The following is a 21,493-nucleotide window of genomic DNA, read 5'->3' as shown; positions in this document are numbered from 1 at the left end:
TTAGAAAAAAAAAGTTACTGGTAGCATAGTTTCATTATTTTAAAAATATTGTCTTACTAATAAATATATTTATTTTTAATATTTTAATAATTTACTAATATAACTTACGTTTTAATTATATTTATAAAAAATATTTAATGTTTTAAAAAAATACAGATTGTTTTTATTTATTTTTGGCTGTACTTGCTATTCTAGTCTGGTATCCCTGGGTGGAAAGAAAACAAATGTTTGACTTACTAAACTTTCTCATTTGATGAAACCCTGGAATATATGGAATCACAATTTTGTTTATAACACTTCCTCACTTTTTTATCTCACAAGAAGATATTACAACCACCTACCATTCACAATGACCTAATTTGCAGGCATAAAGTTTATCATATTGAGGCTGCAGTAGGAAGTTAGGAAAGTAATTTGATTTTAAGACTTTGAACTGTGAAACCAGGGCATTATTTGTAAACGTTAAAATCTGAAACAAAACTAAATCAACTGGTATTTAAAATTAAGGATCAGTTGGCTAGTAATTTCCTTCCACAATTGGTAGTCTCCATACCCTCTGAAAACGTCATTTCCCAAAACTAGGTTTACACCAAATCTAATTTCACATCATATTGATAAAACGAAGGTAAAGGTGCAACTGTGACAAACATTCTATACCGGCAGCAGCTCTATGAACTATGTACAAAGCAAAATTAATTGTGGCTGACAAGCCTAGTCACCTTTTTTATCGGAGCTAATCTCCATATCTTCAGCAACATGATAAGTAGAAAGGAAGAGTGTGCTGTGATTTTTTTGCAAGAACCTGCAACATAAAGTGGATAGTTATGCATTAAAATTTGTTAGTAAAATGTCAACTGTCAACAGAGTTATTCTCTTATTCTCTCGTTTAAATCCATCACCAAAGAACATTGGGACATTGGTACCTGAGAAAGTCAAGAAACTGTGCCCGAAGCTCCGTCAATGTCTCCTCTTCAATGCTAGCATGGAACAATAACTCGGGCAACTTAACTTCAAAATTCAAATTCAGAAAAAAAGAGGCACCGATAATTAGAATCTTTAAGCATAATAATGATAATAACCACAACAATAATAATGATAAACACAATAAAGATCTACAAGATGTGACAGAAACATAAGCACATGGAAATAAGGCAAAACCAAAACGGCCAGCACTTTGCTGTCCACTCGGCAAAATAACCACACCACCGTCTGTATTATTTTCATTACAACTTGATGCAACAATAAGCTAAACTTGAAATCCTTCATCATATAGTAAGTTTGTCTGGTGGCAGACAATCGAGCATACCAAAGAGGCGTAACAAATGCTCAGCACCATATATAGCAGAAGGAAACACATTGGCTGGACAAGCTTCTTGGTACTGTTGGCGCTCGGTCTTGTACAAGAGCATCACTGGCAGTGCTTTATCAAAGTAACGACACAATCCTTTCATAATTTCTTCAACCGAATCAGCCATCCTATTTCAAATAGTAGAGATAAGAACCATGCGTAAAAAATATAAATACTGAGGTTGCACAAAAAACAGAGAGCCAGAGTAGTAGTAATGAAATTCAAGAAGATAAACAATTACAGAACTTAAGAAACAGATTGTCATCATCCTAATGAAACTGAAACTTTCCACTTGAATATGCATTGACTGGCCCAAAAAAAAAAATTTATTCCAAAACAATACTTAAAAAGATGCGTAAAAGATTAGTGAATAGGTTATGAGGCAGGGGGTTACTCTAAATAATAGTAACTTCAGTTAAAATAATTGCTGGCTCCAGGTTTCCGTTCAAACTGCTAAACTGTTTGAAATAATTTTACACACACTTCACTTCCCAATATAGAAAAAAATATTTCTACATCAAGCTTAAAAAATGGAGGGGTGTGCCAGTATAAACTTACGAGCCACATTTCTTCAATCTGTAATCAAAATAATTTTTCAATATGTCTTTCACATTAGGAGAACGAGGAAGTTTAACGAGCTGCATAGGAAAAAACATATATTCAACAATTTGAAAATGACTTCGCGAAAGTAAAACTGTGTTCAGTAACTATTAACAAACTATATATGCATGACACGCTCCTAAAGAAATGAAGTACTGAGTAATCATCATAAATTATATTAACATTTTCAAGATGATATCACTACCTTGCCGAGATGGTTAATAAACTCACAATCATCAAGTAGTTGTTTCTTCAGCGTTGGAGGAATTTGAATGGTGACAAGCTTGTCAGGATCAAGAGCAGTTTTGGGCTACAAATAATCAACCAATAAAATCAACTATACTGATTCTTTTGGGAAAAAGGAATTGTGAAGAACCATTGCCTTACCTCCTCACGGAACAAAACATCAGTGAAAAAGGTTTGCAATTATGTACACACGAATTGTCCAACTAATTTGACTAACAATTTGTATTGATGTTGAAGAGTTACGTGAACTTTGAGTTGAGTGGATATATGACAAGAGCCCTATATAAATTGAAATTTACAACGGGAGACTACCTTGATGACAGGTTCATTCCGTCGCTTCCGGCCTCTTGAAACTGCATTTCATATTTCAAACATCTCAAAAATATTAGGAACACAAACTAAGTAAAAGTTTATTTTTTACATATTTGCATTAGGTCACAAACCATAAAGTCCTTTTAATTTACAGCACAAACTACAATAATAACTAAATTAAAACAAGTAATGCATTGAGTATTAGATCAAATGACAACCAACTTTTAAGTAAAGAGAAGAACTTAGCACAGACACGAAGCATTGCACATGGCTAGATCTATGTTGAGTTGAACGAGTGATGCTCCAACCAAGCACAGTGATTTGTTGTAACTGGTCCCAATATTTGCTTAGAAATTCCTCATGGAATACAATATTTTTAAAGATAAGTCATTATACTTTACATATTAGCTAATTAGACAATATATAGTTCTATTTTGGAACTCACCCCCACTAAAAAAGTGGCAGTGGTAACTATTAATGAAAATTCTTGAGAATTAGTTTGCACAAATCCTTAGACATGGACTGCTTTGAAATTGCTTGTAGTTTATTGAAAACGGGTCTGAAATCATTTATTCTAATTAGCGAGAGTACAGAGTATAAGTGTTAGGATATAGGTATGGAACTTGAGACTTTATTGGAAGTATGGGATTCTAAAGTGGGGTTTACAAGATCTTGAGCTCTCCAACCACAAAGTATGGGATTCTAAAGTGGTGTGGTTCTTGCATGATTATTTTCAGTAGGGTGTAATCCATAAGATATAAGCTCCTTGCTCTTTTGTGCCCTCTATTAACTCACCATTATTGGGTACAGTGACTAATTCAAAACACAAATCCTTACTCTCTAACATGAGATTGACTAAATAAATCATACGATGTCGCTGGATATAATATTTATCATGAGATTCCACTTTCCAAATCCTTGGTATCTTTCCTCTTAACAGGAGTACAAATCATACAATCAGCTTTTCTCACCAGTATCTCTCGTGGCCTTCTTTGTGTGTCTCCAAACTACCTTAACAAATTTTCTATCATCTTTTCCTATATTAATTACACTAATCTCTCCTTGTATACAATCATTTTGTATCCTGTTTTGTCTTTTGTGCTATAAGACCCTTTTAATATTGTCATTTCTTTCACTCCAACATGTTTCTCTTGTCCTTTTAAGGCCCAACATTCACTACCGTAAGTATAGTCAATTCATAGCAATATGATAAAGATTCCTCAGAATTTGGTAGGTACATTGCAATCACAAATAAGCCACAACGTCTTTCTACATTTTAATCATCCCACTTGTATCCTGTGTTACATCTTTATCATTTTCTCCATCCTTTTGTAGAATTGATCACAAAATTTAACAAAGAAATTTGAGGTGTGGCATCTTCCAATTTTACTTCCAAATCATATTCCTCTAGTCTCTTACTCCAACTAAGGAAAAAACACTCTGTTTTCAACATATATTGACAGAAAAAAAAAAATAACTCAAGGAAATAATATTTTCCTCATTGCAGAAATCTTTTTGGCTCACCCACTGAACTAGGATACTATAAAAAGTTAAGTTAGAGATAGAGCACATAATATAATATATACGTGTATATATGGTGTGTGTGTGTGTGTGTGTAATTAGTTATATAGATTGCAAAAAGAAACGAACCAGTTTGATGACAGTCCCCAACTGCTCATGTAACCTTCAAGTAATGTCAATTAATCCCCAATTCCCCATAGGCCCAAATATTAGAGGATCCCAATTCCTGAACATGGTGAAGGTCCTCAACAAACTGTTTCTTACCATGCATATTGATTATTGTGAATAAAATGGCTCTGTAGAAACGAGCTAGAGAGCATCATTCAAGAACTACTTCGCTTCTAATACAACAAAAAAATGCATTAAACTGAATAAAAATCCTCATCATCAGCCTCATCCCAGTTAGAGAAAAATTAGTTGGTGGCTATAGACTACTAAAGTTGTCGTTAATCTTTACATAACATATAATCAGGTGTTATTAATTCTTTCTCATAAATTATAAAAATTGAATACGTATACAGACATTAGTTGGGACCATGAAGAAGTGGTGTTCCGAAACCACGGAATAATTTCCCCCTCGGCATACACAAAAGACATTGAGTCATCAGCAACTCATACTGCATCAAGAAAACTGTGATGAACCTTTTGGTAGAATTCCTTAATGGCAAGTCAGACAACATCAACCTCTACACTTTCCAGCCGATACAGCACATGCATAATCTAATTCTAGTACTATGCCTCAAATTAATTTGGCTTTCACAACACAGTCGCAAGCTCCACTATAGACAAGAAACACAGGAAGTCATTGGGGTTGAATCAATAAAAATGCAGAAGAGAACTGTCTGACCGTTAGTACTCTTGGATTTAGCCAGAGGACCACGTGGGACTTTCGGATTCTTGTCAATGCCATGCTTCTCATCAAGGGCACGTTTTTTGCGCATATTTTCCTCGGTGTGTTTCATCAAACGATCCATTCCAACCCATTCATCCCAACTGCAGCAAAAACTAAACACTTGAGAACTAAGCCAGAACCTCTCAATAGAACGTTGAACAAGACAATATATAACATACACGCTCACCTTTTCTTCCAACCCTGAAAATGAAAAAAAAAAAAAAAAAACACCATTTAAGAGAATAAATAAGATTGAGAAAATGTTAAGGGAAGAGTAAAACGAGAGAAACGTTGAGAAGGTTACGAGATAATGAACGAGGAACTGCCAGCCTTCAGTGATGTTGTACTCAACTTGCCTAACCTTTTAAACAAGGCAAATATTTGGGTTTCAAGAATGATACTTTTGAAATTTGGGATAAAAAAGAAGAAGAAGAAGAAGAAAACCTTGGCTACGTAAAGATGATTAGAGTGGGTGGCCAATAGCTTCTCTCCTTCGGCGTAGGGAGCAGGAAGGGAGATATGGTTGTCAGTTTCAGTCTGAGTGCTGCTGCTGCTATTGCTATTGCTGCTATCGCTATTGCTGTTGCTATTGGAATTGGAATTGTCGGTAACCTCAGTGCTTGTCTTGGAAATCCCCATTTTCATTACTTCCTCTTTCGATCAGATTCAATGCTTTTCTTTCTTTCTTCTTCCCTTCCCAAACAAATAAAGAATCAATTTCTTACTCTTTTTTCCTTCCCCTCCTTAAACCCAAACCCCAAAACCAACCAAGACGTCTTTTCTTTCTATTCAGTCAACTACGCCACACTTTATCTCAATGGAAATAAATCCAATCTTTTACTTCTGTTAACCTAAAATTAATCACAATTTACTTTAAGTGAATTCTTTCTCCCATTTATTTAAGTCCCACATATTTTACGTTTACTCTATCAATTCTTATATTCTCATTAGTCAATTTTTAACAAAAACATTTTACCTTCCCTTGTTAGCAACTCCCACACACACATTACCTCATTCAATAAAACCTATATATTTAAGGCCTGTTTTATAACCTTACATTTAAGCTTAATTTTATCTTTTTGTCTTTCCAATTTGAAAATATCTATATATATGGTTGGTGTTATCATTCCATTAAAATTTAAAATTTCACTTTAATAATTTATATCAATAAAATGTATTGCATATGACCCTCATAAAATTTTTAGAAATTTTGGAGTATATGGAACCATAAGAATTCAAAATTGGACTTAGACAAAGTATTTACTTTGTGTAGATGTAGATAAAGTATATGGATTTAGTATGGAAGTATTATGTAGCATGTACTCAGATAATTATTCACACTCAAGTAGAGTATAATAGATTATATGATGAGAGTTGCAGGAGGTCCTAATTATTATACTTGTTTGGTCCTAGGTGTGAACCAGATTTACCTTATGTGAGGTTGGATGATAACCCCCTAAGGTCAAACTCTTGAGAGTTTGGAAACCACCAAAAGTGCACACCACGTGAGTTCGATGTCAAGTGCATATATCCGGATAATTGAGTTTAGTGTCAACTACTTGTATGATCATAAACATGTATATGTTTTATATCATGTTTCATGGGTATTTAACATGATTTAATTATATATGAATATTTTTTCTATATACTAGCTTACCTTGTTATGTGTTTTGTATTTTCTTGTATTGTTTGTCTCTTTCTTTTGTGATGATCATCTATCTAGTAAAAACAAATGAAGTTGTAGGTTTAGAGGGACCTCTAAGAATTAAGAGCTATCGGTAAGAGTAATAAAATATCTTAGAAAGCTAGTTGTTAATTTGTATAAAGCTTTGTGGTTTAGTTTGAATATATAAATGATATATTTTTTTAGTTTTATTTTTTGTAAGACGTGTTTAATGCACTTTATACATTATGTTACCTATTTTGAATATTATAATGAAATATTTTATTTTATTAATTTTAAACTTCTAAATGGAATGTTAGAAAATTTGATTTTAAGTAGTTATGAATATATGTAATTGTTTAATATATGTTAATGCTTTTATTAAGCATATTCTAAAAATAAAAGTAAATAGGCACTTACAAATAAGATTTATAATATGGATATGGAATAAGGTGGTTCTGTATCATTGTCATCTTTAGGTTTGAGAAAAAAAATCGTATACAAATAAATTTGAATATGTGATCGGACTGTATTTGATAAGCGTATTATATTAAATAAATAAAATCTGGTCAAATGAATAACTATGATAGAAGAAATTGAAACTTTATTAATATCCAACTCAACGTGAATTTATATTTTGATATTTATAAATTTATAAATATATTTTAAATTTTAAATTATTTTTAATATGATATTATTTTATTAGAAATTAGTAGCAAGTTATATAAAATTATAGTTCATTATAATAATAATTATTAATATTATAATGTCAATTTTTTAGTTAAAGATTCACTGTATGAATATCATTTATTCAAAACAAAATTATTTTTTTCACTAAAAGCATTTACTTTAATATAAATTTGCAATCCAAAAGATCTGATCGTATTAACCTGTAATTCAATAAACTCGAATTCGACTGAACCGATAAGTTAAATAATAAAATATAAATTTTAAAATATTAAATTCAAATTATACCGAATTTAAATTGAAATTCGATCCAACATGACCTATCATCATCCTTAGTCATCTGGTAATTGTTTTATTACATAATAACATATTAGAAAAGAAAAAAAGATCAACATTAAATTTATTTGCATCTGTTAAAAGTTAAATCTAAACAATATAAACATTACGGGAACATCAGAAAATTGAGTAAAAGATAATCTGACAATTGAAAAAAAGTTGATACGTTGAAGAGAAAACTTCTCCCAAAATAAACTCATGTCTCTGAGAAGAAGGTGTGGGTAATCCATTGTTTCTTTCTAAATTGTAATCACAAACTCTAAGTTGTTGGAGCAAGTTCCCATGTTTGAATTCCACGGCTTCACCACATGGAACTCATTAGTTGGTTCCTTCTCAAAGTATTTAGGGTGACACCTCTGCCTCTCGTGTCGGTTCATTCACACTATTTTTTTATCTACTGCGTGCTTCGTTTTTTCGCAACAAAAGAATCTAAACGATGTTTGACCTAACATTAAACAATTTTTCCTTTTAGTCTTTCACAGTTTCTCCCATCATATCATGTGTTACGCTTTTTTAATGACAACCAAACACAACCAACAACGCCGTAAGGTCATTATTACCGCTGGAAAATAATTTTGTTAACCAGTATCGGACACGGATTGCTTCTGTTGCTAATGCCTAATGAGAAAGGAACACACATAGTTGTTCCTGTTAGTATTATTATTTAGTTGACCAAATTGTCTCATCGCACTCATCCAACAAAACCGATTTCATCATTTGGATTCTTGACCATCCCAAATTCCGAATCCTAATTCACTGCCAGAGTTTTTGTAAACAGTGTAACGTAAGCGCCCATGAAAGAATGGTAAGTAAAAGCGGGGAGGAAAAAACAATATATTCGTCCAAGAGAGTGTGTCTGTCTCTGTTGAGTTCACGGAGCTAATACTACAATATTGATAAAGCATGAAAAAATACAGTGGGAAAAACAAATAATAGGGATCCCCGTAGCGACAAATATCGTCCCTCCAGAAAAAATTTGGCTTTTGCAGAGGCAACAGAAGTGCAAACTCATTCCTGTGTCCTTTCTAAAGTTTCATTTTATATCAATTTTTTAGATTCTTATTTAGGGAACGCGTAAAAATTTCAGATTCTTATTTAGTTTCATTTTATATTAATTGTTTTTTTTTTTTAACAACATGATTGATTGTTGATTACAAAATAGTAAAAAAATGTCGATTTTTAAACTCTCATGCTCAAAAGATACAACCTCTACATAGAATTACCCAAAGCCAAGTCAAGATAAGATGTAATGCAAGTCAAGATAAGATGTAATGCATTGTCAGTGAGTCGAGGGAAAGAGGAATGGAATCACAATTCAAATAAAGCAAGTAGCACAAGATTAAGAGTTTTCATTGAGGTTTCTAGTACTATTTTTCTCGGAATTTCAGAGAAGAAGGTATAAGAACTGTACCAAACATTGCGATAAGGACATGAACGTCTGCCATTCTGCAAATTTGTGGGTATGAAAAGAACAATGAACAAACAACCATTCCTCCACCACAAATCCAGGTAAGAAATATAAAGTTTCTTTTTTCTTACAAGAGAAGCCGATAAAATAGAACATCATGCCCCAGATGCTGGATTTTTTTATCTTTTTGTTCGTAACTATCCCAAAACTCCATTATACATAGTCGACTTACAATGGACATCAAACAAGGATACCTTTGTCATCATGTTCTAACAAAAACACAGAGCAGGGTATAACGCATGCGAATCAATGGACTGCTTCCTTAAGACCACTCGAAAACTATATTTCATAATAAAAAAATAATAACGAAACATTTATGATATTAAGCCCTCTCGACAGAAGCTTAATAATGAAACAATAAGGATGCATGATTTGCTACATTCTTTTTTGTTTTGAATCTGGACTCTAATTCTGCATAATTATTCAACCACTGTTTTTTCATCTTTATTTTCTTCCATCACACCTTAACTCCACATGGTAAGTTTGTATTTATACGGAAAGTATAAGTTCAGAATGCAATGACTAGCAAGAGTACGCAATTATTACAAAATATGTTCATAACCAGCACACATCATAGATAATACAGATTATAGGCTCTCTCTACAACTCCATGAGAGAGTATTAAAATATGAATTGCTTCTCTAGTTCAGACCACCCTAAGCTACGGGTGCATGATAACATATAAAACTCCAAATGAAATATTAACCAAGTGTCATCTGAATCCACAAAACAGTATTATGTATGTTGCTTCCAACAAATTGCTCTGATCATTGAGCACACAGAACCATTTTAGCTCAATCGTTCATCATCAAATTCATGAATCATAACTGCAACGTTAGACAAACTCCATTATACAACAAAGACAAAGTCATCGAAGCACACGATATAATACAGACGATACACTCTCTCTACGACTCCATAAAAGATTATAAAAATACGAGATGCCTTCTCTAGTTCAGAAGCACCCTAAGCTACTGGTGCATGATAACATAAAAAGCTCCTAATGACATATTAAACGCATTCGTGTGTCTTTTACCCATTGGGCCGAAGTAAGAGCCAGAAAACATAGGCAGTAGCAGACATTTATTACGGAACAAGAAAACCTCAGCCTCTGTCTCCTTGTGCCTATTCGGAAAAAACACCATCAGAACCGCCAATCACTCCTCCTTCCACTCCTTTCGGCAATTCCCCCCACCATACCCAAATTCTTCTTACGTACACTCCCAAATCCCCTTTTCCACTCAGATCCACGCCCTAATCTATTTTTCCAACCCCCAAAACAAGAAATTTAAAACATCATCATAATCATAACACCATGGAGATACAAATACATTCCAATATTCATATATATTATATTATTAATCAAATCAAAGTACATACATACAGGTTACAAAACACATCCACCTTAGACTAATTGCCTGAATTAAAAGCAGATCTGGCAACTGAAATCTAAAAATCGCACCAAATAAAAAGAAGAAAAAAAAAGGGTCGAAAGCCGAAATTAGGTTTAGAAAAAGGTAACACATCGAATGGATTACGGATTATGGATCATGGATAGTGGAATAATAAGGAATCATCTGGTCCGGTTATTGAAATTCATCTTCTCGTAGTAGCGAATGGAGAGAAGCGAAAGAGAGAGGTGAACCTCGTCCTTCCCCAAACGAAGGGGCTTCGCTCGAATGACCTGGGGGATGGTGGGACCCCAGGGAGATGATGATGAGGATGATGAAGATGAAGAAGATGTTTGAGGCTTGGAGAGAGGAAAGAGATAAAGCGCGTGAAGGCGACGGAAGCCGCCGAGGGCAAGGACCACCGATCGTAGCTGTTGTTCCCCACATCCAGTGTTTGCCCACTGCTTCGTGCAGATCAGTTCCCACAGCCTCTCATCCTGCGCGGTCTTGTGCCACTGTTTGTTCACACACCCCGCCATCGCCAGCGTACGCGCGTCCACGTGCTTCAGAACTTCGAACAGCAGGTTGTCGTCGAAACGCCCCAACCCCTCCACGCGCTCCACCTCCTCCTCTTCATCCTCCACCAACACGGCCTTGGCCTTCTTCATCTTGGTCTCGTCGTGGTGGGCGGTGGCGGATGGAAGTGGACGCTTCATCGGTGAGAAAAAGAAAAAGAAAGGGAAAGAGGGTTTTGTGGGAGGTGTGTGGCGGTGGCAGAAAGTGAGGCGCTTGATAGAGGAGGAGGAAAAGGGGAGAAAGAGAAGGAGAATAAATAAATGGGAGTGAGAAGATAACGGTAACGGAATTGAGAGAGTTGGGTTTTGGTGGGAAGAGAAGGGATGGGGGTAATGGGGCAGGTGAAGTAAAGGTTAAGGTTAGGGGGGTGCACCTGCTTTTGATGGTTTTCGAAGACGACAAAGAGAGAAATGAATGCGTTTGGATTCTTTTATGTGATGGACAATTTTGTCCTCATCCTTCTGGTCTTGTCTTTATGTTCCCATTCGCCTTCTTACCGGGGGAATCGATGAATTAATGAAATGAAAGAAAGAAAAGTAAAGAAAAGATAGTGGTGGTGCGTGGTGGTGGGTGGGTATGAACTGTGAATCTTAATGTGAATGTGAAAGTGAAAGAACCATCCTCTTCTTCTCTCTACTTTCCCCATTCACTCCTTCTAACCAACCACCCCTCGTCTCTTCCTTTAAATATCCTCATTACTCCCACTTTCCTCTCAATTTCAATTATGCTTTCTGTTCCTCACTTTTCAAATAACTAATTACAATCTCATATCTGATTCACAGATTTTTATTTTATAAATCAATCAAATTTCACATATTTCAAGGAATTTAGTTTATGATTTGAAAAAAATAAAATAAATTTGGAATGTGTATTTTAATTAAGGTGTGATTAGTTCAAGTAGTCAGTAATCAGTCTTATTAGAAATGTTGTAAATGTGAGCCACATGCATACAAAATCTTGTCAGTGAAATTTATATTGTAAATATTTTTTACTCCTGTAAAATTGAAAAATATTTAATTTCATAAACACGCGTATATATACTGTACAAAATTCGCATTAAATGATACTGTGCAGTCATATAGCATTTTTGTCTTGATCGATCTTATCCTAAAGTCTTTTTTTCTTAAATTGATTTAATATCAATTCGAAGTAAAAACATGTCTTTGAATGATGGATGTGGTAAAATTGTATGTAAGATTATCATATTAAGATTAATTAAAATCAAATGTTAGAGTCTAAAAATAATCTAATGTATTTGAATTCAGTTATAAAAAACAGTTAAAAAAACGCATACTTATTAGAGATCAAGTACTTCAAAATTCAATGAAGAGTCAGTTGGATCTGAGACAGGTTTGATATAACGATTATATTCGAAAAAAAAAAGAGTATAAAATTGGAATTTGAATTGAAGATAGAAGGAGGAACCCTAAACACTTCATTCCCATAACTTGAAATCTAAAGACTAACTCTTATCCTCTAATTTAACCACTTTAAACAAAAACGTGTATCAATACTAAAAAATAAATAAAATATAATAAAATATAACAAAACTAATAAATAATGGAAAGAGACTTGCCATTAATAAAGTCGTTGTATTTTTACTACATGTAATTATTATGATAGAAATGAAAAGATGGTTAAAAGAAGTTGAGATTCCAATTTGAAATGAACTATTTTTTTATCATAAAAGTTACTTATTCTAAAGAAAAAAAATCCATCTCTTAAGATAAGTATATACTTAATACCGTAAAGAAAAAATGTTTAAAATACGATATAGAACCCTATTAGTGAGTAATTGTATAAAAAAACTAAGAAAATATAACTAACGAAATAAAACAATATTTTAATAATAAGGGTTAAATATATTTTTGGCCTCTTAACTTTCACTCAATTTTAAAATTAGTCTATTTCAAAACTTTGAACCAATTTAGTCCTTCATTTTTCGAAATACGTGGATTTAGTAATTTTTAATTATATTTTATTGAGTTTATTTAACATTTCAAGCACGTTTCATAATTGTATTTTAGTTAATATTAAAACAAAAATGTGTCAAACAATATAAACAACTAAAATACAATCCTAAATGCGTACCAAATATTAAATAAACCTAACAAAATTTGATTAAAATGACTAAATATACGTATTTTAAAAGATGAAAAACTAAATTGATCCAAAATTTTAAAATTGATTAATTTCAAAATTCATTAAAAGTAAGGAACTAAAAACATATTTAACTCTAATAATAATAATTGTGAGCAAATACTCTAAAACTAGACAAGGACTCAAAGAATTACAATACGAAAACTCGTAAATAATTTTTTGTCTTTATTTAGTTATCACACATTAAAATGTAAACACACAAGATATATTTCTTTTCCTTTTGCAATAAGTTGACATACTAAGATTGTAAATATGACATTTTGCTTGAATTTGTGTTGAAATATACCGTAACCAATGTCTGGTTATAAAGGTATTACTTAATGGTCAATGGTATAAGGTTGAATATGAGGATGTCCAACACATAATTTGAGCAAATTATGGTAGTTACAGTCATGTAGAAGGAAGTTGCCTATAAAAATTCAATAATATAAAAAATAATTGGACAACTTTAGGCTACAATGTTTCTCTCTCAAAAATTATTTGTGAATAATAAGGAAATAGTTAAAGTACAAAGTAAGTCAAAATTAACAATTCATAATGCCTTGCATGGTCATTCACCAACTTACGTGGTTCATTCAAATTAAAAGACACTTGACTCAGTCTTCATTACTTACAACCAACTCATATAATGTTACAAATTATTGAACATTAACGTACCCAAAAAAAAAGGTTCTTAGTCACATCCAAATATAATAATAATAATAATAATAATAATAATAATAATAATAATAATAATAGAAAACATATAACACTCTAAATAACTTGAATACTTTAATTTTGTTCATTTTCATGTTTAAAAGGTCTTACTCATGTAAATCTATTTGTGACAAGTATTATGGAGAACTTCTGAATATCATGGTAGTTACCTTCTTCCCATTCCCATGACAAGCAGGTGGAAAAACACGAATCTTTAGTTGTCAAAAACTTATTAAACACATTTATTTTATGCTAATGGCAAATTATAAATACTATCATCTATAAGAACATTTTTTTTTTCTTAAGCTTAACCATTACTTTTAGTTATATATCTGGCAAAATATTCTAATATTCTAATACTCAAGATTTTTTTTTTTAAATAAAATGAAATGTTACTCATGATTACCTGATAGTACATAACACATAGTTAGATATATCACTCGACTTTTCAAAAAAAGTGTGTGGCATAACATGTCATCAATAATTGGCACTAAGAACCACTTAATTAATTTACAAAGACAGCATTAAAGTTAAAAAATCATTATAAAAACATTAAATCAATGCGTTATGGGAGCTTAAAAATTGGAGACTTGGTTTATTTAATTGATCGTGTATACCAAATTTAATGAATCTAAAGTGGCTTTTTTTTTCAAATAGTTTTTGGTCTAACCCTTTTTTATCTTATTGGTCGAATTAGGGCAATTTTGACACCCTTTCACTTCTTTCACTTTCAGCTTATTTTGGGCACAACAAAGAGCAGAAAATGCAAAGTATGTGGTTAGGACCAACTCCACGTTGGTAGGAACGTGCTTAACCTCATGCAAAGCTTTAACAATGGCTTGCCAATCCCTACAAGACTTTCAACCAATATTTACAGAATCGCTTCTGAAAATGACTTCTTTGGCATTTTCTCAATCGCGTTCATTTCAATTTCATCTTCTTTCGGTTCTCTCTTTCAGTTTAAATCTTTATATAGTTAAGATACCCATGTCACTCATCAGTTTCCCTTTTCTATTATTTTCTACATTTAATTATTTTTTTTTTGCTATAATAAATTCAGGAAATAGAGTAACAGCATGAGTCAGAAAAAAACACGCTTTTGGACATTGATAATTATATAAGATATATATTTGTTTTATACTAATTGAATATTATAATTGTTCTGGTAAAGAGTTTAAGGACTTTCCGAGAACATGAAAAGATAAAAGAATTTGAATAAATTATGAAACTGAACATATATTCAAACCACCTCTCAATAACTGTTTTCTAATTTAGTTAATCGTGTCCATTACAAAATCAAGAGAGTATTGAACGTGAATATTGTTATTTTCTTTTATTAAAAAAGTATTTCTAGTTGAATACGACAATTATTTTTCTTTGAGAGTGCAGAAATATTAAATAAATAAACATATTTCTTTCAATTTTAATTTTGTTCATTTTGAAGAATTGGGAATTAGACTTGAGTCATTTTGGTTAATCACATTACATTTTAGTTATATTGTTCTATTTAAATTTTTTTTCTTTGGCGTATCGATCGGCGCACCATAAATAAAGTGAAAGACGCAAGATAGTGTGTATTAAATATAAGTTGTTTTGTAGGTCCTATAAAACACATAAAATAAATACTAGGTCCAATCGTTTAAGGTGCAAAGCAATGCCCTTAACATGTTCCATTTCGTATAAACATGGCCCAAACTATTTTAATCTTCCACAAATATTGGCTTAAAAAATAAATCAATAAATAGTCGTATAAAGTGGTGTTATAGTTTGGGATTACAAAAATATCATATGTACATATATATATATATATATATATATATATATATATATATATGGATAAAATATTTACTATGCACTGTGAGAATTGATATTCTAATATACATTTATTTTAACTATCCCCAAATATCTATTATATTCATAAAAAATTAAAATTAAAATTTAATTTATATTTTTTTAAATTTTATTTTTAAATTTTATAAAATACTTTTTTAAATATTTGTAAGTATTTAAAAATATTTGCAGATTAAACGAATATTCTAATATACATTTAATAATAGATTAATTTTTTTGTTACAGATTGAAATACAACTAGACAATATCAATATCTGATCAATTTATGTCATCTCTAATTATAATCATTATTATCCCACCCAGGCAACTTTTTAATAATTACTGTTTTAATTATTATTTATTTGACTTTATAAATTTTTTTAATATTTTTAATAAATTATTTCTGAAATATCCTCCACACGGCCACAGCGAGTATTCAAGTAAAAAGTTTGAACAGTTACAATTATGCAATGAATTGTTAGGGCCTGGGCCGTCCAATATTTAAAACCTTGGGCTGCAGATCCAAACGAAAAAAACATGACAATTTTTTTATTGGTGTAACTTACGCTGTTTAAAGAACCATATATATATATATATATATATATATATATATGCACCTTATATTTTCTTAAAAAAAATCAAATTGTTTAATTCTTTTTGAAACTATCAAATATTTTGTTTTCTAATTTATCTCAAACATCAATTGAATAGAACATCAAAATTTAAAGGTTTTGAGCAAATGAAAAGTGAATCTGAATCATGAAATTAAAAGTGACAGAGGGACTACATTAACTAATGAAAAAACATTAAACACAATTTACATCTATTGATATGAACTTTAGATGTAAGAGCAGATTTATTTATTTATTTTCTTTGCCAAGAATCACTGATAGAACAAGTCGTATGGTAATTAACCACATCAGATCTACAAGGTATCATTTATTCATTTGATAATTTAACTGTACAGAGGAGATTTTTAAATGCAGGTTGAGTTCTCAAATCTCAACAAATGTAAACAAAGCCTTTGCGGAGAATAAAGTGAGGTGCGGATGGATATGGAGACAGCAGAGAAAATGAACAATTTTATTGGAACATATTCTACTTTCTCTGCTTAATTATCTTGCAGATATAATTAATACAAGCTAATATGTATTATAACTTATTTGTTACTCAGATTAGTCACGGCTTTCAGGGACTTATTAATTAATTTCCCAATTAGAAGGAAAAAAAAAACACACTTCTCGGATTTTAATCAGATCTTCGTTTCAATATTAAAATATGAACGTGGAATATTGAAAACTCTTTTCTAAATAATATATTTTTTTGTGGTGTGTCAGTCATAGTCAGTGAATGAGAATGATAAACGTGAGAAGACCGAGTCTCATGAATGGAAGCTCACGAGATTGCATGCATTGATTGCAATTAGAAATATTTAACAGATTATTTTATCGGTAAGAATTTTAGGTAATTAGGTCTATGAATTGAGAAGCATGTATTTCTTGACATGGTTTCCTTTCTGTTAGGCAACGAAATATAACAAGACATTATGGGAACCTGTTTTGTCAACCTCACAAGGTTGTATTCACTATAACAAAATACAATGTGTTTTATTATAACCCAAGAGATTCCTTCACGTGTTATTATGAATCGGAAGTGGTTGTTGCATCGTTTCAAACTCCAGTTTTGAATACCCATATGCATTATTATTATGTCTTTGCAAATTATAAAAGAAATACTTGATAATACATTTCAAAATATAGAAAAATATAGAGCTGAAGAGCGAGTAATTTAAAAATAAACACACTTTCATTTATGAACTTAAAAATTAAGTTCAGCATTTAAATGATATTTTCTCGATTTTTTGTATTATGGAGTTTATTTAAATTCAAATTTATAAAAATAGGTCCGTTAATTTTTTTTTTCTTAAAAATAGGGTGAAATCGTTCATAATGTCGTCTATCATGACGACTTAAACCTATTTTAAAAAAAAATAAATTCTAACAGACTTATTTCTATAAATTTGAGTTTAAATGGACTCCGAAATATAAAAAAACCTATTTTCTCAGCTTCGTAACCATGGTTACCTTTTTGTGTCGTGAAGGGTATATACTATTGAAGTATGTGTTTGGAGACCTTTAAAAGTCATACTAAGATTGGAACAACTGTGCTAATTAGAAACGGGGTTAGTTTGGTGATTGCTCTTAACTAAGATCCAATTATGATCTTGTGAGAATAAAGTTCGGCGCAGTGTATATGTATATATTTGTTAAATGATTGCATAAATAGCATTATTAATCCAAAACATTGAAGGCCTTTTGGGGTTTTAAATCTCTATTTTATAAACTAAGAACCCAGGAACAGGCAAGTGGCTGCACGCTTTTCTTTTGTGGGGGCAGGGAAGGAGTACTAGTTCAAATTTTGTAGCATTTGTAATCATGAAAACTGTTATATAAGAAATATACGTAAAAGACATCTTATGTTTAGGTGATATTAATTGTCCATAATAACAGAAGTTAAGTGAATTGAGTTTCACTAGATTTGTAGGATAGTTACGCTATTAAATAGAAAGAATTATATCTTCATTAACAATTATAATTTTTGAAAATAAGTGTTCGATTCAATAATAATTGATATTAAAATCTAGATCATAAATTCAATTTTCAGTGAACAGTTGTTAAGAAAGAGTATTAGAGTTATACAATTATAAGTTTTGACATAGTTATAAATTCTTTATCGACACTTTTCGATTAAATTATCACTAAATCGCCCTTGTGAATCAGTAACCCTAAATTTTGTTATGTCGAGTAATGGACATATATAGATATAGATGGCTGTTTGTATGCGCATGGTTTTGATGGTATGGGCCACATACATACACCACCGTCATTGAACTTGAAAAGGCAACACACACTCTTTTTCCGTACTTGACAGGTGGACAATAAATTTGAAAGGACACGTTCATAGTTGTTAACTAGTGTGTGGAGCATGCAAAAAAGCACATAAAATGTTTAAAAACTGAAATATGAATGACCACAGCATGCACCGCTTAAGAGAAACACAACCACAAGTCAAAACAAAACCACAAAACCAGTGTGAAAGTGAAACTAATGGTTGAACGTGAACATGCAAAAGCAGACCCACCTAGACTACATCCTTAACAAGTTAACCTACTTTTCCTTATTTTGCATTCTTCATTGTCACTGTTTTTTATTATTGTCCTTCACGAGCTGGGATGTGAACTGGTACGTTATTGGTGAAAACTTATTGTTGGAATTTATTACAAGTCAAAATTTGGAGAAGTTGAAGAACCTCAAAGGAAAAGGATGCGCAACCCCACACGGGCGCCACCACCACAAAATCTTCAAGCGATGTCACCGGAAAGAAATAGCACAGCATAATAAAATCAAAAGTCAAATCAGAATGCAACTCTTAAGGGCCCACGTGGGAAAGCGCTTCACCGTCCTCACCAAAACTTTTGTGTATATAAACCAAGTGTGGCTCTTGGTTTAGACCAAAACATACAATAGCTGGAAATATACCAAAAAAAAAAAAAATACCAAGAGGCCTTTGAATAAGGATTATTATTATTTGTCAAAGGGTTTGTTTCCCGAACAACGATGTCGATGAAGAAGAGCCTTTGCATTTCGTTGGTTACCATAGTGTTTGTGTTGTCATCACAGTTTTGTTCCGTGCATAGCCGAGTTCTTCGATCGAAGGTGCTAACAGAGGTAGCTGAGGACTGTGTGGAGTTGAAAGGATCGGGTTTTTCTCTCTGGAGAGGGTTCTTTGCTGTATCTTCCAACAATTCAACCATTCGTGTTTCTAAACGCAGCTTGTCTTTTAGACTAGCTTCTGGACCCAGCAAAAAAGGACCTGGACATTAACTAACTACATTGAATCAGCCATTAAATTATTTTTTCTTTCGATTTTGGTTTTTACATTGTTTTTTCCCATGTTGTTACTATGTTTTTTTGAGAAGAAAAACAACTTCTCTCACAGACACTGATCTGATACGTTATGCAGTCTGTACTTTGCATAGAGTGTTTGCTCGTTGTAAAAACAAGGCGTGACAGATAGATGTTTGATGTTTTTAATCAATGTATATGCAGATCTTATTTTGAGTATTTGAGTTATTAGCATAAAAAGAGTATTTATATTTAGTTACATTAATATTTAAGTGGTCTATGTAGGAAAATTAATTATAACCCTACAAACGACTTCGTATCATCAACTTATTATTCATTGTAAACATGACGACGGGAAGATGCGTTAAAGTTAGTGAGGATCTTGAAATGTGGTTTTGACATAGGAAAATGTTTCTTTACAATCCATTCTTATCAGTATTTTGATTATTAAAAAAGTTAATTTTAATATTTGTAAAAAAATTAAAAAGTAAAATAATGAATATAAAGTATATAATAGACTATTGTTGCATTTTCAAAGCATAAATGTGGAAGTGTTTCCCAAATGCAGACCTTAACAAATCTCCTGAATTAAAGTCAAAGACAAGATAATGTTTGAATGAGGGACGCTGCGTCAAAACTTGACCATGTTGTGTATACACGATCGTATTTGGTTTTTCCGACAATTACTTTTTAAGATGAACATGTATTTGACAAGGAAAAAGATTTTTTTGACAATGGATAATCTGTAAAGGATAATGATATTTTATCATTAATTTTAATAATTTTATCACAAGATTTATATATATATATATATATATATATATTTTTTTTTTTTTGACAACTTTTTTAAATAGTTCTTGACAATGTTATTTTAATTATATAAAAAAATTAAAAGGATTAATATAACTAAATGTCATTGTTATCTTATATGTGTCTCTCTTGTACAAATAAACTCAGCATACCCTTGCGCGAACTTGTCAACTAGCAAATTCAAGTTCACGAACACCGGGCTATCGTGGACCGTGACTTTTTTACATTAATAAATTTTTTTAACATTATTATAATTTATACCTATCAGCTCCCAACAAAATTTAAATACTCAAATATAAAATATGTTTTTTTTTTACTGTTCATGTAATGAATTCGAGAATCTTAAACTCGAATCACAGCATACATTTGTTTTTTCTTTGAATATTATATTTAGAATTCCTGATTTCCCCACCCGAATACTGAACATCTTTGTAAAGTTTCATTTTATATAATTTTTTTCAGATTGTTATTTAGGGAACGTGTAAGTTTTATTTACAATAGATAATTTTTATATGCGGTATAATTAAAGATGCATTTTTGTGTTTAATTTATTTTTATTAACTATTATTTTGTGTTTTCAAAATAAAATATGTTTGTTTCATTTCAGGTAATAATGTACATGTACGATCTAATACTTTTATCAAATGAAATTATTTTAATTAAATATTTAAAGTAACCAGTATATTTTAATTTTATTTGTTTTATTAACTTTTTTAAGTGTACCCAAAATAAAAATAATGCATTTGAATACAGGTAGTTACATTGATAACGTTAACTTCTCCGTATTATTTGTCCTATCACTTCTTCAACCATTTTTAACTCCTTACGAAAACTTATTTGTTACATATTACTTCTAAAGTTTACGAAGTCTTTATCAGAATTAAAACACTTTATGAGCCTAAGAATACCATTGTTTAATAAAAGAAGGAGGCTTTTGGAGGTTGGGGGAATTGACAGAAAAATAAATTATAGTATAAGAAAAGAATTGAAGAAAGGAGTAAGAAGAAATCAATAGTAAAGAGAAAAAACCAAGTTAGGGACTAGGGTAAAAA

General features: G+C 31.4%; 2 protein-coding genes across 2 annotated transcripts; both read right to left on the bottom strand.

Moving 5' to 3' along the window:
• Positions 1-470: 470 nt before the first annotated feature.
• On the bottom strand, positions 471-5,717 carry LOC114163884 (protein MRG2-like). The gene is made up of 10 exons (XM_028048257.1): positions 5,364-5,717; positions 5,224-5,280; positions 5,107-5,120; positions 4,875-5,020; positions 2,507-2,547; positions 2,154-2,258; positions 1,907-1,986; positions 1,307-1,476; positions 924-1,008; positions 471-802 (listed from the first exon to the last, which is right to left on the bottom strand). Exons 1-10 carry the CDS (start codon positions 5,562-5,564, stop codon positions 712-714), a joined length of 990 nt encoding a protein of 329 aa, XP_027904058.1. The 5' UTR covers positions 5,565-5,717; the 3' UTR covers positions 471-711.
• A 4,676-nt stretch (positions 5,718-10,393) lies between these two features.
• On the bottom strand, positions 10,394-11,461 carry LOC114164488 (F-box protein GID2). The gene has a single exon (XM_028049182.1). The coding sequence runs from the start codon at positions 11,178-11,180 to the stop codon at positions 10,647-10,649; it is 534 nt and encodes a 177-aa protein (XP_027904983.1). The 5' UTR covers positions 11,181-11,461; the 3' UTR covers positions 10,394-10,646.
• Between the last annotated feature and the right edge of the window lie 10,032 nt (positions 11,462-21,493).

The sequence above is a fragment of the Vigna unguiculata genome, chromosome 9 (assembly GCF_004118075.2).
Source record: "Vigna unguiculata cultivar IT97K-499-35 chromosome 9, ASM411807v1, whole genome shotgun sequence".
NCBI lineage: Eukaryota > Viridiplantae > Streptophyta > Magnoliopsida > Fabales > Fabaceae > Vigna > Vigna unguiculata.
Note: the sequence above shows the minus strand (reverse complement) of the source record. Positions and strands in the feature narration are given on the sequence as shown.

Bases quoted from the DNA above. Each gene is read 5' to 3' on its own strand.
- LOC114163884 (XM_028048257.1), bottom strand. From the start codon at position 5,564: ATGAAAATGGGGATTTCCAAGACAAGCACTGAGGTTACCGACAATTCC. The intron at 5,281-5,363 runs GTTTTCTTCTTC...CTTGTTTAAAAG, and splicing joins ATCATCTTTACGTAGCCAAG to GTTAGGCAAGTTGAGTACAA. The intron at 1,477-1,906 runs GTAAGTTTATAC...TATTTGAAATAG, and splicing joins AGATTGAAGAAATGTGGCTC to GATGGCTGATTCGGTTGAAG.
- LOC114164488 (XM_028049182.1), bottom strand. From the start codon at position 11,180: ATGAAGCGTCCACTTCCATCCGCCACCGCCCACCACGACGAGACCAAG.